Genomic DNA, 20,212 nt, shown 5'->3' on the forward strand with positions numbered 1-20,212 from the left:
ATGTTCCTTGCTGGGCTTTGAGAAGGAATTTTTAGCTAGAATACAAAGTGTTGCCTCTTTTATTATGTGTAGCAGTAAAATGAAAAAAAAAAGTTTCCTTGCTTATAAATGTTCCCATGATTGTTAGGTCTGTAGATCTTAATAAAAAAGTATGAAGGAGAAAAATGTTTCTAATTCCTTCTGTTAGGTTCCTGGGTAAGTTGTGCTCACTATCTTTGTGACATCAAAATGTGCTATATTGGTACATTTAGCACATAAACCCAAGGTCTGTATGTACTTATGTGCCTACGAGCAATGAGTTTTATGAACATATGCAGATTAACAATGATGATACTTAATACTATTATCTTCCCTTCAAGTTACTAAAATCTGAGTGTACTGTGCTCTTTATGTATCAAGGTATGACGTTTTGCACTTGATTTGGTAAGGTGGCAATAATGGAAAAGTGTAAGGGGATATATTTCATAATTCACTGTTAGGATAATTGACTCAGAAAGAGTTATGGTGGTGCATTTTTAAACTGAATCTTCTGTCGTCCTTTAAAAATATAATGGAAATTAGATTCTATTTCTTCTATAAACTTGTTATAATGAACATTACAGTAAATTAAGGCGTGAACAAACAGGTTCCAGATGGCCCTATTTGACTAATTATATTCTTTTTTGTTTTGTAAATAGACAGTTGAATTGGGAAGGAACATGAAGGGCATTCTTTGGATGGAGAAAGTGTGAGCAAAATCAAGTATCATAGCAGCGTTCTCAGTTTCAGGAATAGATGCCGAGAAGAGAAATGCTTGCTTGGGCGGCAGGGTCACAGAGTATTTGCAAAATTTTGCAGAATGGTGAAGCATTTTCCAGCTGTCTTGCTTTCATCTTGTTCTTTACTACCAGATGCCCTGCTGAGTTTTGCTCCAAACTCTCCAGTGTGGGCCAATACCGTCTGATGTGCTCATCATGCTCAAACACTGGAGACTTAACGGTAACAGCAAGCATTCTGGTAGCTGTTCTAAAGCTACATGTGCTAACTAACTGACTTAATCTTCACAGTAACTCTGTTAATCTTGTCCATTTTTTAAGGTATAAGAGACTCAGGGACAGGGGAGCCAAGACACATGTCCGAGGTTACCCTGCTGAGAATTGGCTGAACCAGAAATAAATCATAACTTTGCATCTTTAAAGAGAACAGATGAAAGGGGGAATATTTACCAGAAAATCTCAGTGCACTGTTTCATGGCTTAATGATCGTATTTCAGTCACAAGAAAGATTTGGGAGGCTTAGTGGGGGCTTTTCAATAACCCTCCAAATCACTTCGAGCAAGCAACTGCTTGTCTTAGGCAAAGACCAACCCTGCTTATGAGGATTTAGCTATTTGGCCCCTGTGCTAGGCACTTTCCCATGCCTAATGGGACAAGTCCACAGAGGGAGCACTGCAGTTATTATCAATGGGCTTCCTATTTGCCCTTCCCTCATCCGAGAGAACAGGTCTACCTTCCTTCTATCCTTCCTTAGTGAGGATTTTGGAGCAGACAGACCTCACTGTGCTCTGCTAGCTAAGTTCTCCTCACCTCCTCTGTTTCAGGAGTACATTCTTTTCTTCTGGGGGGTTGCCCAGCTCCTGGCCGAAAGGCTCCCATTGGAATATTGATATTTGCCTAAGAGACAAAACAGGATAAATTTAGCTCAAGAAAAGTAAGAAATTGCAATGACACTCTGAGACAACAATCATTGTGAGGAAAAATGTCTGGAAAGTACATCTTCAAAGCTTTTATCTCAGGAAAATTGCTTGTAATGACAGTACAAAAATTATGCAAAGGGAAATGTGACTTCCATTTATTATAGATTTTGAGTATTCATCCTTACGTCTGTGCAGCGATTTTACAATTTCTTATTGGGTAGAAGAATTTAAAGACAGCTTTCTTTGGCGGATGACCTCCAGTGGTGCACATTATTTTCCTCTCTGGGATGGGAACAGAACACATAATGATAAGAAAGGAGAAAAGAGCATCTTCAGAAGTCATCCCGCACCTTAGCACTCCTTGCAGTTCCTTGCGATTTACCATGGTGTGGGAAGAGGAAGGTTCACACCCCCTAAGCTGCCGCCTTTCTGTTTATCCCAGCACTCTGCCAGCATTACCTCGAGTCTTTGCAAGCGACACTCTTCTACCTTCGCCCCAACTTCAGTTCCCTTTGTATTACAACTCATCGATTCTGGTTCTTTAGTCAGATAACATACTAATCTCCACCAATAGTAAACATAAAATACCTTCTAGTATACATGAAATATTCTTAATTATTTCAGGATATAACTTGAACTTGGGAAGAGAAGGTGTACATTTGAATTTTGCCTGTTTTGTCTGATATGAAAAGGTGAAAATACTCAATGAAGACCAAAAACATCTTCAACCAGCATTTTCACTCACATAAAACATGCATCAATCACTTAATTTTTTTTTTCATTGACAAGAAAGTGTTTCCTCGTGAGTAATTGGATGTGTGGGTTCAAAAAGTTATAATTTCATTTTGATTTATAAAGGTAAATGATGCCTCAGCAAAAGGAGCAAAAAATTTGTTATCCTAGGTGGCAGATTGGATGACTTTGATATTACACCAAATGAAGTTATTAAGAAGTATGAAAAGGTCCATTTGGAAACACCTGGTATAAGCTCTGTTGCCAGGGGAATGATTAAATCATGCACATGAAGTATCCAGTGTCAGCGTTCATGCAGCATGACATCTCTGTGTTCTGCCCCCATGGAGAACAGCAAGCAACTTTTCCCAACCGAGGGTTTTAACACTTTCCTCCCTACTAGAATAATGTGGGTCCTACAGGAAGGAAATGGATCCAAAATGTTTGTGGTCAATAACAAGAACGTAGTAGCACCAGCAAGCCATGATGCATTTTTGATCACTATGTACCATTAAGACATAAGATAGGAGGAAAGAGAGGTCTTTTATGGTGACAAGTACGGTCTTTACTTCATGAATTGCAACGCATACTTCTTTTACTAATCGCAGTATGTTTCACAATGAATGGTATCCTGTACTTTTTTTCAGGCTGAGTCATACTGTGCTGCCCAGGCTGGCCATAAGCTTGTGGGCTCAAGAGATGCTCCTGCATCAGCCTCTCAAAATCTCGGGCTACAGGCAAGCATCACTGCATCCAGCTGTACCTTATGATTTTAATTGGCATGTTTACTTTATCTCTTAGCAGGATATCAAATGAAATAATTAGCTGTGGATGTAGCTTAGTGGTAAAGGATCCATTTAGTATAGATGAAGCCTTGAGTTTGATCCCTAGCAGAAACAAAACACAAAAACAGCAAATGAACCAAAACACAATAAAAAGTATTTTTACAATTAGCACTTTTTAGACTGGATAAAATGTAAAGGCCTGAAATAATGGTCAAAACAAGGTAAATAAGACTCAGAGAATACGGTCCATGTTAAACTACTGGGTGTTTTTCATTATCACAGTTTGAATAAAAGAGGGTGAAATTAAATATAAGCACTGTTTGGGAGAAAGTTAATCAATTCAAAGTTTAGTTAGATCTCTTGCATTCAACCCATTTATGAGGCATCTACAGGGGGTATCTTCAGAATGGTGAATTCAGGTTAAACTAACCCAGTTAATCAAGCACATATGCTCTATTGTAGGTTGCAGTTTTAGTCAGGGAACATGTTCAAGCCATCATAATAATAGGGCAAAACACATGCTATAAAACAACTACCTTTTCCTGTTTGGAGATTAATTTTTCAAATTCACGTAATTTCTCTATGGGTCATAGGTAGTTCATGGCTGTGAAAAGAGCCTAGTGCTCTGGATTCTCTGTTCTTGAAAAAGTGACAACTCTTCTATAGCACATTATCCCCATTTGTAATGTGAATATTAGGCTACATAAGTGGTTTTCAAACATTACATCTATAAAATCTTCCCTTCAGCCGGGCATGGTGGCACATGCCTGTAATCCCAGCACTCAGAAGCCAGCAGGAGGATCACTGCATATTGAGGCCAGCCTGGGCTATGCAGTGAGTTCAAGGTAAGTTTGCACTACATAGGAGGCTCTGTCTCAAAAATAAAATAAAACCTTTCCTTCAAGTAAATTATTGAAAGGACATCTAAAATGTGTACCAGGTGGAGATGCAGTGTTCAAATATTGTCATCTTCACGAGCTTCCTGAGGTTAGTATTATCCTCTTTGTTTTACTGATGAAGAAACTGAGTTTCAAAGAGGTTCGAGAATTTTCTCAAGGCCACGCAAATAATACAGGATTCTAAATTGAAACTGTCAAACTTTAGAGTCAGACCTTTTTCACTCTGCCAAACTGGTCTCTGAAGAGTCTATATCACTTGGCCAAAGTTAACTCTAATCAGCTCTAAAATTGCAGACTTATATTTTGAGATTGGCTTTTGGCAAGGGAAACACAAAATGGATACTTCTAGAATAGATGCCAAAGAAAAGCCACATGGAAAAGTGGTCTCTTAACTCACTGACTTGACACTTTTTCTTCTTTAACACATCACTCAAGCAATCAGGAACCTAAATGGGGCTTTCTGACAGCAATATTGACAGGAACAAAAGAAGCCTTAAAAACAGGCCCAATGTCCAATCATTAATGTGCCCCAATAAGAGAGAGGAAGAAGAGTGCTTTGTCAACTGTAGCATGCATTCACTCATAACAAGGTGATCATCAATGTTTTATTAATTTAAGGGAAGGGCAGTGATATTTCAGTCACACGTTATAGTCTAAATTATAGCCATGACAAATATCTTGAATTTGATAGGAAAATGTAGACCTATTGATCTTCACTTTTATTCAGTCGACCAGAAAATTGGTTCATATTTTTGCCTTTTTCACTGATTTGTCCTGTTCAAATAACATACAGATCTAGTCACTCAAATTTTTAACCTGAAAATTGGATATGGCATTTGCTATTCAAACTCAGTTCAGAACATAAGCTCTGCTTTACAAAAACCCTAACAAACACAGAATAAACTTAACGTCAGTGACTTGGAGTCAATGTAAGATTGGGCTTCCTTCTATATATAGATTCTGTGCATGGGCTGGGGAGATAGCTCAGCAGCGTGAGCCCTGGCCTAGCATGCATGAGGCACAAGATTCATTCCCCAATTCCACCAAATAAATATAGATTCTGCATACATGAAAAGGAAACTAACCCTTGCTTTTTAAATTTCTTTTGTAATGCAACTTTTTGCATTTCTCTTCCCTCCTTGAAGTTTATTCATTTTAGATATTATAAAAATATCTCCAGTGCAGCAAAGCCAATGCACCACTTTCCCAAACTATACATAATTTGTTACATCCTCCAAGTTGGAAATGGAAAAAATCTACTAGATCGTCTTTTGCCAGAACAGGATACTGTTCCGTGATAGAAGACCTATCTGATGTGAAATTAATACTACACTTGATCTCACCCGGTGAAGAAAAGTAGAAAGAATTCCCTGTAAATTAATTCCACCACTCCGTTAATTATTTGTATTGTTCTCCTTGCTTGGCTCCAGGCTTTAAGCCAGGAAGATTTTGGAAACAATATTCTCTCCACAACCACTCCTATGTGTCTTACAATGAAAGGACGCCTTCTTTCCCCTTGGGTTGGATTTTGATAGCTACCAACACCTGGGTACTGACAATTCCTATTAAACTTTGCCTTCCACAGCCATTGTTCTCTATCTCCCCGTCCATTTGTGTCTCCACTCTGCCTCTCCTTTTCTGAGCCCATTGTGAGGTTTCTGAACATTGTGTACTTGTTTCTGATGCCCCCCACACTGATTTTAGCTTTAGTTTTCAAAGGTCCCCAGCAGCTTTGCCGAATCTATAGCCTCCCCACACCATTCACCCATTGCACAGGCAGAGGAAATTCTATGGGGCTGCAATGTTCAGTATTCTTTTCTACTCTTTCCTATTCTTACAGCCTTAGTCTTCAGAATGAAGCCAGATATGACATTTCAAGATTTATAGCATCTTTACAGAAAACTTTCAGAAAGAGATGTATTTTCTGATTCTAAAATCAGAGTCAATTTTGACAAGTGAACCTGAAATGAGAGACAAACAGAAGACACATGCACACATCTACCAACTAAAATATACGAAACTTATTTTAAAATAAAATTCCACATCACTAGAATACATAACTGCTTAGGGATTCTTGAAATGTGGAGTAGATTCAAAACACACAAAACTTCACCACTCGACATGATTTTGAGAAACTCCCACTCAGCCACTGTTCTGCACCCAGGATGTTTTTACACTAAAAGGTTTTCTTTTTGTCTGTTCTCAACACTTTTTGTTCTCTTCAGTAATTTCCTGAATGATTCAACTGTGGTCTCATCATCAAGGGAAAAGCAAATTTCAAGAATGCACCGTACAGCTATTAAGATAATGTGTACAATTGGTTGGGGGCAGGTTGTGCTTCTATGTACTTATAAATGTCAGAGTCCAAAAATGTCATCTTTTCTCCAGTAGATAGCTGCTTGCTTCGTGTCACAAGTACAGAGCCCTAGGCTGGGCTTGGTGGTACATGCCTACAATCCCACCTCTCGGGATTCAGGTGAGGCAGAAGGATCACCATAAATTTGAGGCCAGCCTGAGCTACTTAGGGAGTTCAAGGCTGTCCTGAACGATATAGCAAGACCCTGTCTCACAAAACAACAACAACAGCAACAAAGTCAGAGCTCTGGTTAGAGCCACACAGATTATTTCATGAAGGAGTACAAAATCGACTTCAAGATCTGCCTGATTGTTATTCTCAAGTTATCAGTGTTTAGATAATTGTTCAGAAATTATAAACGATGTATTACAGTGGTTTATGCAAGAAATAAGCAGTAGACTGATGATCAAAGCCACAGCCTTGCCTCTGCTTGGCAAACAAAATGTAATTGTTTTGTTTTAACTTTATATAAAATATTGAAGGAAGGTATACATCATTATTATGATTTTTAGCTTAATCTATGTATTGGATTAACACAACAGCCACGGACAATGATACATTGTTCTTTTGTACCAACAACTGCCATACACTTGGAATCTTTTAAAATTGGAAATCCTTCATAAGAAACCCATAAAGTGCCTTATTCCTGTCTCTATATATTATTGGCTTCAAAGGAGACTATTTCTATATTTCATGGAGATTTTTACGGCCTGGACAATGAAGAATTGAAGAGCAATGATGGTGGGGAGGGAAAGAAGTATTAAAATATGGGGCCTCAAAATATTCTGTTCCACATAGGGATTGAGTAGCAATGGAAAACTTTCCATTGTAAGAAGCCATGTACTCACTAACAATACAGGGCTCATGTAATCATTCCTTTGAATGTATGATAAAGGAGTTAGATTTAGTTTCACAAACAGATTAAGTCAGTTAAGTCAGAGGCATTTCAGTGTCCATGGTCATTTGTATTTCAAGACTATGTCACTGAGTCACTTTTCATTGCACTTTTCACTCCAAACAACTGGCTTTTAACATGACTTTAATTGGAGTAGGATATCAGTTTCTTCACTGAAATGCTGACACTGTTTCTGAATGCCAGTTGGATTCTTTAAAGGGATCAACCCAGCATCCATAGAATGGTACTTTTGCCTCAAGTAGCCTTGGCATTTTCATTTACCTTTGAGATTGTCCCTAGCCACTCATCTGCCAAGGTTACAGATGGTAAGAGACAACACTAGACAGCATTGCAGAGCAGTTCTGAGCACACTCTTTGGGATCAGACTAAACAATTGAGAGTTCAGGTTCTGACCTTGCTACTGACAAGTCATGTAATCCTAGATGGATTATTTTATTTCTCCAAACCTGACTTTATGATCCATGAAATACTTTTGCACTATACTAAATCCACAATAAACCATGAGTAACTACAACTATTATTGTTGTCTTATAATAAACCTTAGACATTATTTTCAAGAAATTCACAGGCTATTATAAGTTGATCAGAGGCTTAGAGATAATTTAACACATCACCCTCCCTTTGTAGATCACATGGATCAGGTGGGTGAAGTCACATAGCAGAGCTAAGACTAGGACACAGGATTCTTTTCCAGTCAGCCATGCAGTTCTCAGATCTCACAGGAGATGACAAATAATAGATAATAGCTTACTTTGACCAGTTGCAGAAAGAGAGGGCCAATAACAACCCAGAGAAGTTTGGCTTTGTGTGAGCTGGGGCTCTGGGGAGGCCTGTGATGGTTCCCAAAGGAGACAGATTCAGGAAAAAGAGGAAGAACAGGCAGGTGCTGCCAGTGGCTGGTGTCACTTGGTCTCATTAGGGAAAGTCACCAAGCAGATCACTGATAGGATTGGAATTCCCATCACATAAAATCCCATCATATAAAATTCTTTCATCTGAAGGGAGCAGCACTAATGTGGACTGTGCTGATGTTACCTTGGTTGAGGTTCCCCACTCATCAACAATGGGGTATAATAAGCAGCCTAGAGAGCCTATTACTGAGTTGGCAAACAAAGATCCACAGGCCAAGTCCAGATCAGAGACCAACCGATTAGATCAGAGCACATTCATTCATATAGATAGGCCTATTGTTACTTTATGGTATAATGGCAGAGCTGAGAAGACTCTTTGAATAGACCCAAAGTCCCCAGAGCCTCTCTACTACCTGTTTTTTCATACAAAAAGGTTTTCCAACATGTGGGACAGAAATTTATCAGTTGTTTAAGAGAAGAAGACCCTCTCCAGGGCAAAGGAGAATAAACTGATTCCTTCAGGATATTTTTGTGGGTTGGTTGAGATCTAATTAATACAATAGCGGAAGGGGGTAGATTTTAAATCTGCTTGCAGTTCAAAGGCCATATCTTCTTCAGGGTGGATGTGAAAGACAATTGTCCAACTTTTCTAAGGGTGCATGTAATTTTGATCTGCCTCTATTCTGGTATGAAGAGCAAACAGAGCCACTTGAACGGACATTTCATGCATTACTTAGACATCTAAATGTGTCACCCCTTAAGGAATGTGTACATTAGAAACCAGACACTTTCCACACATTACTTTGCATCCTCATTATAACTATCTTCTAAAGTAATATGCTGTTCCTATTTTACAGAAAGGTAAACTAAGGGTAGACTAAAGTCACAAGTTTTGCAACTGTTTGACACTGTGTTTTCTAATACATGCAGGTTCAGTGACTCAACACTTAAAATGCCTGTCTGTAGAAATGATGGTTGCAAGTAGTTTAAGTACATCCAAGGCAAGCCAAATAGTCATGTCATTGCTTCTAGAAGTTTGTACTAACTACCTGTAAGATACTCATTGTTTAGAAAATATTGCATATGTTGCCACCTTCGTAAAAATTACGATGCCATTAACAAGTTATTGACTGAGAAATTTTCCCAAAAACTTAGTTATGGAAACTTTTAATCTAGTTAACAGCATTCTGCAAAACTGGTACACCAAGGGACACATTTTGAGCACTGTTGAAATAGATGACAATGGTGGTTATGATGATGATAACTGATGATAACTGCCATTATTAAGCAATTGCTACGATCCACACTGGCCTAATCATTTACATGTATTAAATTCACTTTACCCTCACAGAAATAAGGTACTGTTATTAATCCTGTTCTTGACAGAATTAAAACCTGAGGCACAAAGAGAACAAACAACTTGCCCCAAGTCAGGAAGCTAACACATTGTGGGGACCATGAGCTTCTCGAACACTGGACTCACACATTAACTCATCTTTGTGTGCTCCACATACTTAGGGCAGTACCTGGTACATATTATACACCCAGGAAATGACAGCTGAACTGAATTAGATAACAAGGTTCTAATAAAATGATGCAACTAGAGTGTTTTGGACAAAGCACTTAAGAACTTTAAATGATATTTACACAATTAGGTACTCCCTCATTAATCTGAGTTTTCTATTTGTGCCAGAGAGGACCATTATCTAGATAATGGTCTTCCTATAAGCCATTTTGTATAGTGCACCATTTTTCATATTTTATCTAATGTGCCCCACTTGAAGGTTAATGCAATGATGATAGGAAAATATCAGCTAGTGCTGGTCCTATTTAACCACAAGAAATAATATTTCATTTGAAGGTACAGTAAACTGGTTTTTTTGTGTGGCATAAAATACAACAGAAGAGGCAAAGCCACATCCACAAGGAACCACTGTAATGCCCTTGCTAGGAAAGTGGATGGATATTTTTACAATGCAGCATAATGAAAGCTATGGAGAATAATCAATAGCAGCTTTTTAAATATTACAGATGTAAAAATACATCAAGGTCAAAATGAGTACACGAAATCCCGATGAATTTTCAGTGTAGATTTCAGTGAGCCCTAAGTGCATTAAGGAAGAAAAATCAACATGCTTTCATTTTTTAAAGGAAAAGAAGCAAAAGAAGACCATGTGTTTGTGTGCTGCGAGATGAAAAAGGAAATCTCATGTTTAGCATTTCAGGAGACTTACATGCAATGATAAAATGGTAATATTTTGCATAACTCTGGCATAAATCATTCCTGAATGATCCTAATTATTTTTTATCTTTAATGAGGACTTTCTCTGCTGCTTTCCGCATCTTATACATGTAGACCTAGATGATGATCTGCATTTCACATATGCAGAAATGGAAGCATGGAAAGGAAAAGCGATTTTCCCATGATCCTCACCAACACAAGATGGCAATATGATTCCAGAATCCAAGCTACTGTTTATTCACTGGGTAAAAGAGAAGATTCAAAGGCTCAAAGACTTCACATGTCTGGGAGACAAAATAATTACCACTGTCACTGGCAGGATATGTCAGAGACTCATGAGGTAGTCACCACCAGACTAATTGTCACAATGTGGAATGGAATCCTTGCCAAATGCATAGGTCCCTCCTTGGTGGCTTGTTTAGCGAAAGGTTTCCAGAGGTTGTTATGCATCCTGCCACTTAAGAACCCTCATCAATTTAAGGATATGCATAAGTCATGACAAGTAAAGATCTGTCCCTCCACCCAACTCTACCACCAGTGTGTGCTAGGGTTTCTAAAACCTGTAATGATGTGTTCACAGTCCAGCCACTGCACTCCACCTCCCTTCAAAGCTTGGTCAACCATTTGTGATTGTGTTTATGCACCGTGGAAGGTGCATCAGAGCTAAATTATTCAGGGACTGCTTCATGTCTTGAAATATTCAGAAAAAGTTCAGGAAGAAAAAAATTCCTTTGGCAAAACACAAATGGGCTCTGCATTGAAGGAAAGGAAAGATGAAATCATACAATAAAGCATTGTGCCCAGAGTCTCAGGGTGAGAGTCATTTGCGAGTCAAATACAGAGCCCTTAATAAAATATCAAATTAAGTATGGAGTAAAAACAAATACTGAAAGTTATTCTCATAATCATATTTTTGTTTCAAACTGCCTGCTTCCCTCTTCCTGTTTTGTAGATGACACTTAAGTCAATTTAAACAAACCAAAGAATTTCTTTGCTTGGGTGGCATTAGAAGAATTAATAACATATGGACTTTAAAAGATAAATAGTCAAGATGTGGGAAAAACACTTGACTACAAAAAGGTATTATTTAAAGAAAGATTCATTTTATTTTATTTTATTTTATTTTATTAGTCCTGGGGATTGAATCCAAGGCCTTACGATACCAACAAGTATTCTAACATTGAGCTACCTCCCTGTCCCCAAAGAAGAATTTGAAACAAATGAATCAACCTTGCTACCTATTCATCTATCCATATATCAATTGGGTATAAAAATGAAATTTTGATATTTTGTCTTTCATCAATGAGTACATAAAAACTCATATATCAAAAATATTACATTTTGGGGCTGGGGATTTAGCTCAGCGGCATAAGCGCCTGCCTTGCAAGCAGGCAGTCGTGAGTTCAATCCCCGGTACCGATAAAAAGGAAAAAGACCAAAAAAAAAAAAATTACATTTTTAAATTAACATATGATAATTGCAAATATTTATGGTGTATAGTATATGTTAACAGTACAGTATTTTAATACAAGAATGCAATGTGAACTGATTGAAAGTAATTGGCATTTCTCTTTCCTTATCATTGCTTTATGTTTGAAGTCTTTGAGCTCCTCCTTTCTAGGTCTTCATAAAATACATAATAGGTTATTGTGAACACACTATATTTTTGTGAAAGACAATTCTCATTCATAAAATTTAGAACATTTATATAAACATAACTTCTCTTTTCTCCATTGTGCCTAACTGGTACTTCACAAGTCTTATAAAAAGAAACTTTCTTTTCTTCTTGAGTTTAAACATCAGTTAGGGGTGAGCAATCAGGTCAGAAGTCACAGAGCTGACACTAAAACACAAATACGTTTACTTACCTGGATGGCTCTGACATTGGAAACTGGCTGTTTTGACATATTCACGCAGTCTTAACCCTAAAAAATAGAAGTAAGAAACTATAGAGGCGGCAGAATTCAGATTCTCAGTCTTGATAAATTAGAATTTAACTCATGATTCAACTGGGCAGTCACCCCTTTCTCTGGCCATATATTCTTTCAGTCTCAGTTTCCAAAGTTACTTAGAGACTCTCCTTCCAAATGCCTTGGGGATAGAGAAACACTAGAGCACCCCGATAAATCATTCAGGAGGAGAAATGCTGAGATGCCTCACCCCTGATGCTAATGATAGGCGATCAGAAACTTGAAAGGCCCTATCACCTCCTTCCCTGCCCTCTTACTCCTTTGCCAAGAGCAGCAAAACAAAGAGGTGGTGGGAATAAAACACTTTTGTTCAGGCTTCAGAGCCTCTCTACTTGCAACTGAACTTTTGATCTGAAATCGTTGCTGTCAGAGTGCTTAGTCAGTTCACTGGAAGTGCCTGCTCTTTGTTGAGCAAACCAAAAAGAACTAGCCTGTATTGTGTCCCTACTACTGCAACGCTCTTCACTCGAGTCTCTTCTCCCAGCTCTGTGTGTCCCATCCAGACCCTCTGCAGGGTGCCTCATACAGAGCCAAGATATAAAACACAGACAGCAGAACATGGCTTGCCTGTCCCTCTTTTTTCAACAGAACAGTGCCAGAAGGCACGGGGACTTCTGCGAGCACGCAGATCCCCAAGATGTACAGGTGCTTTCCTCTTAAAAGACTTTTTTGTTTTCTTTTAACACACAAGGCCTGATTAAGATACTGTGAATGAAAACTTTTGGGGACATAGATTATGTTTTAATGCAGCTAACAGAACACGGAATAATATATCAGCTCTGGCCTGTTTGTATAGCTTTGTGTGTATTAAACATTGACAGGACCAAATTAAAAGTTAAATATTCATTGAATTGAAAAAAACACATTGTGTTCTAAACCCAAACTATAAAGTAGGTTGACTGAGTTCTTTTTCATGGCTGATAAGTGTATACATTAATACATGAGTAATTGAACACAGAGAGGAGTGTCGGCAACTGTCACAAGTCCTAGGTCACCTGGGCAGTGTTACTCAACATTTCTAAGCCCAATTCGTCTTCCTTAGATTATTTCAACCTGTTTCATAGGTTGCAATAATAATTAAAATAATGCAGTGCTGCTGAAAAGGCCTTGTGAACTATAAACTGTGAGGCAGATAATTAATGTTTTGTTGCCGTTATTAGCCCTCAGCTAAAAGCTTGAGTCTTCTGCTGATCTGTAGCCTTAAGTATAGAGGAGAACTGATGTAGCAATGCCCCTTAACACCTATAGCGACAAAAGATCTATGAATTCTATGAAAAACTTAGTTTTGTTTTCCTTTTAGATCTTTAAATCCTAAGCTCTATTATATGAATTTAAACAATTCGTGTCTTTTAAAACTTCCAAGACTCAGGATATAGCCCAGTAATAGAGAGCTTGCCTAGCATGCATGAGATACTGGGTTTAATCCCGGCACTGAAACAAATCAAAACCAAAAACTCCTCTGTACTTAGTGAATTCAAGTATAGAGTTTGAAGAGCTATATACAGGAAAGCAACAATTTTTTTTAAAGTTTCAGTTTACTATTTTGGTAATACAAAGATGTAGCCTCCACATATAAGGCTCTGGATAGAATTATTTTAATATGGTTAAAAAATTAAATAGCAATAATAAATCGAGCATTCAAGGACACATTGTGCTCTATGAAATTTATCAGATAGATAGCTGTATCTCCTGCTGTGTCAAAGAGAAATGAAAGATTTTTAATTTTTGTATCTAGGGCACACAGCCCAATTCCAAAATGAATATCTTAGTGTCATAATTTGTAATGTTTCTATTCCTCAAAAGCTAATGAAGTCATGTAAAGCAAAAATTCTCACAGGACTTTAAATATCTCAGTATAAACTGTTCCCTGTATGGACAACTAAGGTTTAATTAGTTAGAAACTTTAAAAAAGTTACTGAACTTAAAGTATGGGAATTAGGAAATTTCTTTATGTTATTGCAATAAATGAATGAATGGTTTAAAAAAGTAAGCAATCAATTATTGGGTTACTTATATTGCTTTGATTTAAAAAATAAGCCGATTTTGTTTTTTCACTGATGATGAACTAACTTCTGGATTGCCGTGGGATTTTTTTGGAAAACTCTGAACCTAAGTGATGGATGGGTCTTATCTCCTGTGCAGAATTACATTCATATGTAAATCTCATTTGCATATGAATTTATTAACGTCCATATCAATCTTTAATGCAAACATCTAGAGAAAGTTGGTTAGCTCCTAGCTCTCATTCCTCACAAACAGGCTAGAGAACATTTCTGTAAATCAGTCCAGCAGCAGTTCTTGCTGTCCCCATTATTTGTGGAGAAATCAGGGCAAAGCACACTGATGAATAAAAATAGACAGTGTTCCCTGGTTGTTTCCTTAGCCCTGCATTCACCTCCATCATGGAGGTAGAGTGTGGGAGGTGCCTACCCTTTTTATCTGCGTACTTCTTCTAGGGACCAGAAAAAGAAATCTATGCCTTAGATACACACTCCCCTCCCACTGAGGCCACTGTGTTTCATCCAAGATGTACTCTTTACAGCACTTGATTACTCTGTCTCCTGGCTCTGGCTAAAATTTGAAAACATCGAAAGTTTGACAAGGCATGTATTGACTTTTACAAAACCTATAGTATAATGGAGATGCTTGCCAGATCTGCACAGTTGAGTTTTCTTGGCAGTTCTGCTAGTCTGTGGGGACTTTTAATGGTCTGTCTGCTGAGTCATTTACAATATACCCCCATTTCGTTTTGAGTGGGCAGCATCTAATATCTAACTTCTAAATAAAACTCTTTGACTTACTAAAACTTTGTCAACATTAATGTCACTAATTTAATAAGCAAGGATTCAGAGGCAAATAAATCAATATTTGGAAATAAAAGCTTTGTTTGTTCTTTTTAAAGGTCAAGTAAATGGATAAAGCTCCATCTCAAAGGGAATTATCTTCTGTCCTGCAGCTAAAAATAATTTCTGAGAAGGGTGTAGAAAGATGGTCAGCTGTCTGAACTAACTTTATTTACTCTTCCTTAAATATGCTGGGACAGAAGATAGTCCCTTTGTGGTCCCATGCCTCAGACTTTGTTGTCCACATTAGGACAGGGACAAGGAGTGCTGCCCTCTACCCATCTGGGTACAGGAAAACTGTTACAGTGCGAAACTGTCCCCAAAAAAGGTTTTATCAATGCACAAAGTATTGATAGAACTTCACAGTGAACCCAAACCTGGAATTCAGAGAAAGAAAAACATCCTAAACTTGTGTTATATAACAACGCTGGCAATAATTTGCATGTCAGTAAACCAAAAGACTAGCATTATAGCTTTTCTCTGCCCCCAATCTGATTACTTCCAAACTCAGAGCCCAAATCGGTCTTTAGCTGACAGACTATAATGCTGGTCACCACAGCTTCAAGGTCACAGTTATCATATCTGGACTGTGAATATTTTATTAAGATCACCATCAATGAATGCTACCATTAGCTCAGTATTTCTTCAGTAACTCTCTCAGGCATACAATTTATAAGACAGAAGTAGCAATATCACAAGGGGACAAGGAATCAACAAAGAAGCTGCAGCCACTGGTCACAAGCCTACAAAGTTATAAGTAGTCACTTAAGTTAAACATCAAGGAAATTTCCTTTAGAAAGCCCAGTTGCCAGAGCTGGCTCTTTCTGCTTACCTGCTTTCTGTATTTGTTTACTGCCTGAGGAAAGTCCCAGGTAGCCAGGTGCAAGAATACAAAGCTCCTTGGAGGGTGGAAGGGACGCCGGGTGTCCTCTGAGCTGTGATCTCAATTCTGATGCTTTTCATGTGGCTGAAATAGCTCAAGTGCTCTGTATCTCTCCCGGTACTGAAAGCTGCTCCTGGCTTGGGGCTGAAGGAAAACTCAGTTTAAGGGTAAGTGTTAAAGAGAATTCCTGTCATAGCTCACAGTTGTTCTTCCTAAATATAGAGTTTGATACAAGCCATATGCTGGCTGCCTCTGAAAGGCTTGACCGTGGGGAAAGCAGGGCTCAAGTATCAGCCAGGAGGTGGCTACAGTATCTTACTGTCCTCCTAATCTTCCGGAAGAGACTGGCTACATTTCCTCACATATTCTGATGGGGTATAATAAACTTTAGAAAGTAGGAAAACAATCTATCTTTAGCTTCATTACCTGGAGGCCACAAGATAAAAAGTGTTCAGTAAAAACTGGGAGAAGTCAGCAGGGATACTGATGTCCAACAATCCTAGCTTGGTCGGTTGAGAACTGCTTGACTCAGTTCTAAATAAATAGTCACCAAATGCCAAATGATGATCATTATACCTTTTCATGGAACTATACAGCACTGTCTTTTTTTTTTTTTTTTTTGTAGATCAAAATGGTTGAAGATGGGCCAGCAGGTGTGATTGCCCAGCGAAGGTCCTTGTTCACTCTGCTCTACTGGTAGCATTCCTTTCAACTCCTGAAAGAAAGAGAGGACAGGATGGGACAGGATGGAACACAACAGAAGGAAAAATATCTACTTTAACTATGACAAAAGCTAGGACCAGATACCAGGCAAAACATTTTTTAAAAAACAGAACACACCAAATCCTAAAACACATACTAATTTTTAACTTTTCAACTTCTCCCATCTCCCTCTCATCTTTACATAAAATATCCCTTTAGTGGAAATATTCAAAAAAGTGCACAGATATAAAAACTACCCACTGAACAAAAATGAGCCCCGCATCCAAATCCCTGATAGAATTGTTGATCTGCTGAACTCTGACCCGTAACCATCACCCAGCAATCTTCTTGTAATGTGAGGGAAAGACGCTTCCATTTCTATGAGTCTCTAAAGTCAGGTTTGTATTCCCTGAAGTTGAGGGCATTTCAAACAGAAGTAGTTGGCTTGTTTTGAAGCCTCTCAAAATTAAAAAAAAATATTTTGAGGGAGTTTATTCCATGGTATAAGATCATATAGCACTAAAAGTGAGTTATTTATACACTGGAGAAGAGAATATAATGAGACTATAGAATATAGGACAATTAGCCACATATATGTGTTCAGACAAATGGCAGTATCACACCGTGGGCCAACAGCAATGAGCCATTTTTGACCCTTTGCCCCATGGTCAGACCCCACATTTCACCAAAGTTCTTTGGCTCCAATGACTGCGTTAGGAGCCAGTGAGGGAGAATATACCAAAGAAAATGCTCCTGGTAGCAATGCCTTGTGCACAGAGCAGCCCGATGTGGGAAGAGCTGAGGTGAGTTGAACAGCAAGGATGCCATGTTCCAAAATGGCAGAAACTAGTCGTGCACCATGGCACATGCCTGAAATTCCAGCTATTTGGGAGGCCGAGGCAGTAAGAAGATCACAAGTTGAAAGCCAGTCTGGTCAGTTTAGCAAGACTCTGTCTCAAAGTTAAAAGCATTTAAAAAGGGTTGGAGATGTAGCTCAGTGATAGAACATTTATATAGCATTGTGAGGGACTAGGTTCAATTCTCAGGTTTAATGAGCCCCAAAAGAACTAGTTTAGGTAACTGGGCCGGGGGTGTTGATGCCTTCCTCAGTACTGCTTCTGCCTCCTGAGTTCTTCTACAGCTGTAGACAGTCTCTAGAACACTGTCCGCCTTGTAGGTCAAAAGGCTGCATCACAGCCAGGCACGCCGGTGCATACCTGTCATCCAGCACTCTGGGAGGCTGAGGCAAGATCACTTAAGTTCAAGCCGAGCCTGGGCAATTTAGTGACTTAGTAAGATTGTGTCTCAGAATAAAATATAAAAATAAGACTGTGGGTATAGCTCAGTGCAAAGTTCCGAGGTTTAATCCCCAGTCCGCCCTTCCCCCCCCAAAAAAAAAAAAAAAAAACTGCAACACATTTTTCCTGTGCATTAGGGCTTTCTTCATCATGACAAGCAGCAGGCACAACCATAAAGTGCCAAGAAGCAACAGCCTTAGGGACAAGCCTCAATAAATGGGGACAGAAGTCAGATAATGAATACCTCTACCTCCTCATCCTTTGGTCAGGTAATTCTGAGTTTCGGTCTGTGGTTTCTCAGAGGTCTCCAGTAGAATTGAGCTCCACTCCCCCACAGTGGGGGTCTTCTTACGAATGTACCCTTATTGGCTTTCTCCTATTCCTCCCTTTCTCCCCCACTCCCTGGCTTTTGTTCCCTAGGATTACTTCCTACTCCAAGTAAACTACCTACAACTACCTAAGCCCCTGTCTCAAGGTATAGTCTCTGGGTAAAGGCTTCCCTGGGAAGGTTTCCTATTGTGATAGGAAGTGTAGGAGTACACTTCAGGAGGCAGGTGGGCCTCAGAATAACTAGGATTCATATTGTGCTAGAGTGGTGAGTCTATTTCTCCAACTCCAGTTTTAAAAGTTTCTAGGTTCTGGTTGGCCCATCCGAAGTCAGCCACTTAATCCTTGCCAAGATCAAGGCTACACAGCAGAGAGGAGGCCTTGGGGTATACCCATGTGCTTTAGGTCCTTTCCAGAGGGAATAGTCAAGGTCTCTAAGAAGCATCAAGAACGCAAGTGCTTTCCTTGACCACTTGCCAAGGTCGCCTGAAACTGCTACTATTGTTGATAGTTTAAGGCCTTCATAAAAACAGACACATTCTCTGTGGGGAGGGTAACAAAGGAAGTCCCTGACACAGAACAACATGTCAGGTTAGCAATGAGGACTCAAGATGAGTCTGTTTCTTATTGGGATGGTAAAGACGCAATAAGAAATGGAAAAAGTATGGAAAGGGGATGCGGAGGGTTCTGGGCACTGAGGGGAAAGCTTGAGAGCTTTGAGCATATTTCACCTAAGGGTAGGATATAGGATTGTTGCTAAGAACAAAATTCAACAAAGTCCCTCCTATCTACATGTCTTTATCACCCTTCCACTAGAGTCAAAAAGCATTAGGATATTTAATAACCCATCAAATCTATATAGTCTTTGTTCAGTTGCAAAATACTCTCATTTGTATCTATTTAATCCTCACATAAGTTAAATGGTATTATTTCCAATTTATAGGTTAATCAAGTCTCAGACTATTATTTCTGAGCTAGCTGCCTCCAGTTTCTGACCCTCAGATTTTGGGCTTTCCAGTTATAACAAAGTGCCCTCACCGGAATACGCTCACATAAGCATATGTAACTACAGAAGCAGTTAGAATGCATTTGGCTGCAATTAACAGAACACTTGACTAGCAGTAGCTCAAATAATAGTCATCTTTTCACAAATCTAGGTACCTAGAAGGAGGTAGTTCAGGGCCATTTCAGAAATTCTATATAAGTTAAAAAGACTCAGACTTTGTTGTTCTTTAACTCTATCCTTCTCAACAAATCAACTTTTCATCTTCCTGCTTCTTCTCTCCATATTCCCAAGACAGCTGCCACAGCTATAGAAATCAAGATCTTTCGTGTACATTAAAATAAGAAGAAACAGTAGCGTAAGTGGGAGCGGGGACTTTTCTTCTCAAGGAGAGAACTCTTTCCCAGAAACCTCTAGCCAACTTCCTGTCACATCTTGTTGACTGGAACTGTGTGTCATGGTTGCAAAAGAAGCTAAGAAATAAATTAATGGCAGAGGGTGAATGGAATAAAAATGATTAAGATCAAACACATAAAATTAGAATGTTCTTAGCCACAAAGAAGAGGATAACAGCAGTAATATAAATAAGATGTTGTTATGGATTAAGAACTGGTGGTCCACTTAACACCAGCTGAATTAAATCAGCAGGGCACTGAGTGTAGATGTTCCACCTGAGGAAAGTTTCCAGCATAAATAGAGACATGGAGAAAGAGAAGCTATGGCATTGAGG

The 20,212-nt window shown here is 38.8% G+C and overlaps 1 protein-coding gene across 2 annotated transcripts in view; it reads right to left on the bottom strand.

The window, feature by feature from the left end:
* The window catches only part of Smpx (small muscle protein X-linked), a 52,132-nt gene extending 35,805 nt beyond the window's left edge, over window positions 1–16,327 (bottom strand). The window contains exons 1-3 of one of the 2 annotated variants that reach the window (XM_013148930.3): window positions 16,102–16,327; window positions 12,325–12,381; window positions 1,566–1,652 (exon numbers count right to left, since the gene is read on the bottom strand). In XM_013148930.3, the coding sequence (XP_013004384.1) occupies window positions 1,566–1,652; window positions 12,325–12,363 (126 nt within the window). In that variant the 5' untranslated portion in view covers window positions 12,364–12,381; window positions 16,102–16,327. The remainder of the gene's footprint in view (window positions 1–1,565; window positions 1,653–12,324; window positions 12,382–16,101) is intronic. The other variant, XM_003466400.5, reaches the window with a different exon arrangement.
* Between the last annotated feature and the right edge of the window lie 3,885 nt (window positions 16,328–20,212).

The sequence above is a fragment of the Cavia porcellus genome, unplaced genomic scaffold (genome assembly GCF_034190915.1).
Source record: "Cavia porcellus strain 051 isolate PalLab524CR breed Dunkin Hartley unplaced genomic scaffold, mCavPor4.1 scaffold_33, whole genome shotgun sequence".
NCBI classification, from domain to species: Eukaryota; Metazoa; Chordata; class Mammalia; order Rodentia; family Caviidae; genus Cavia; species Cavia porcellus.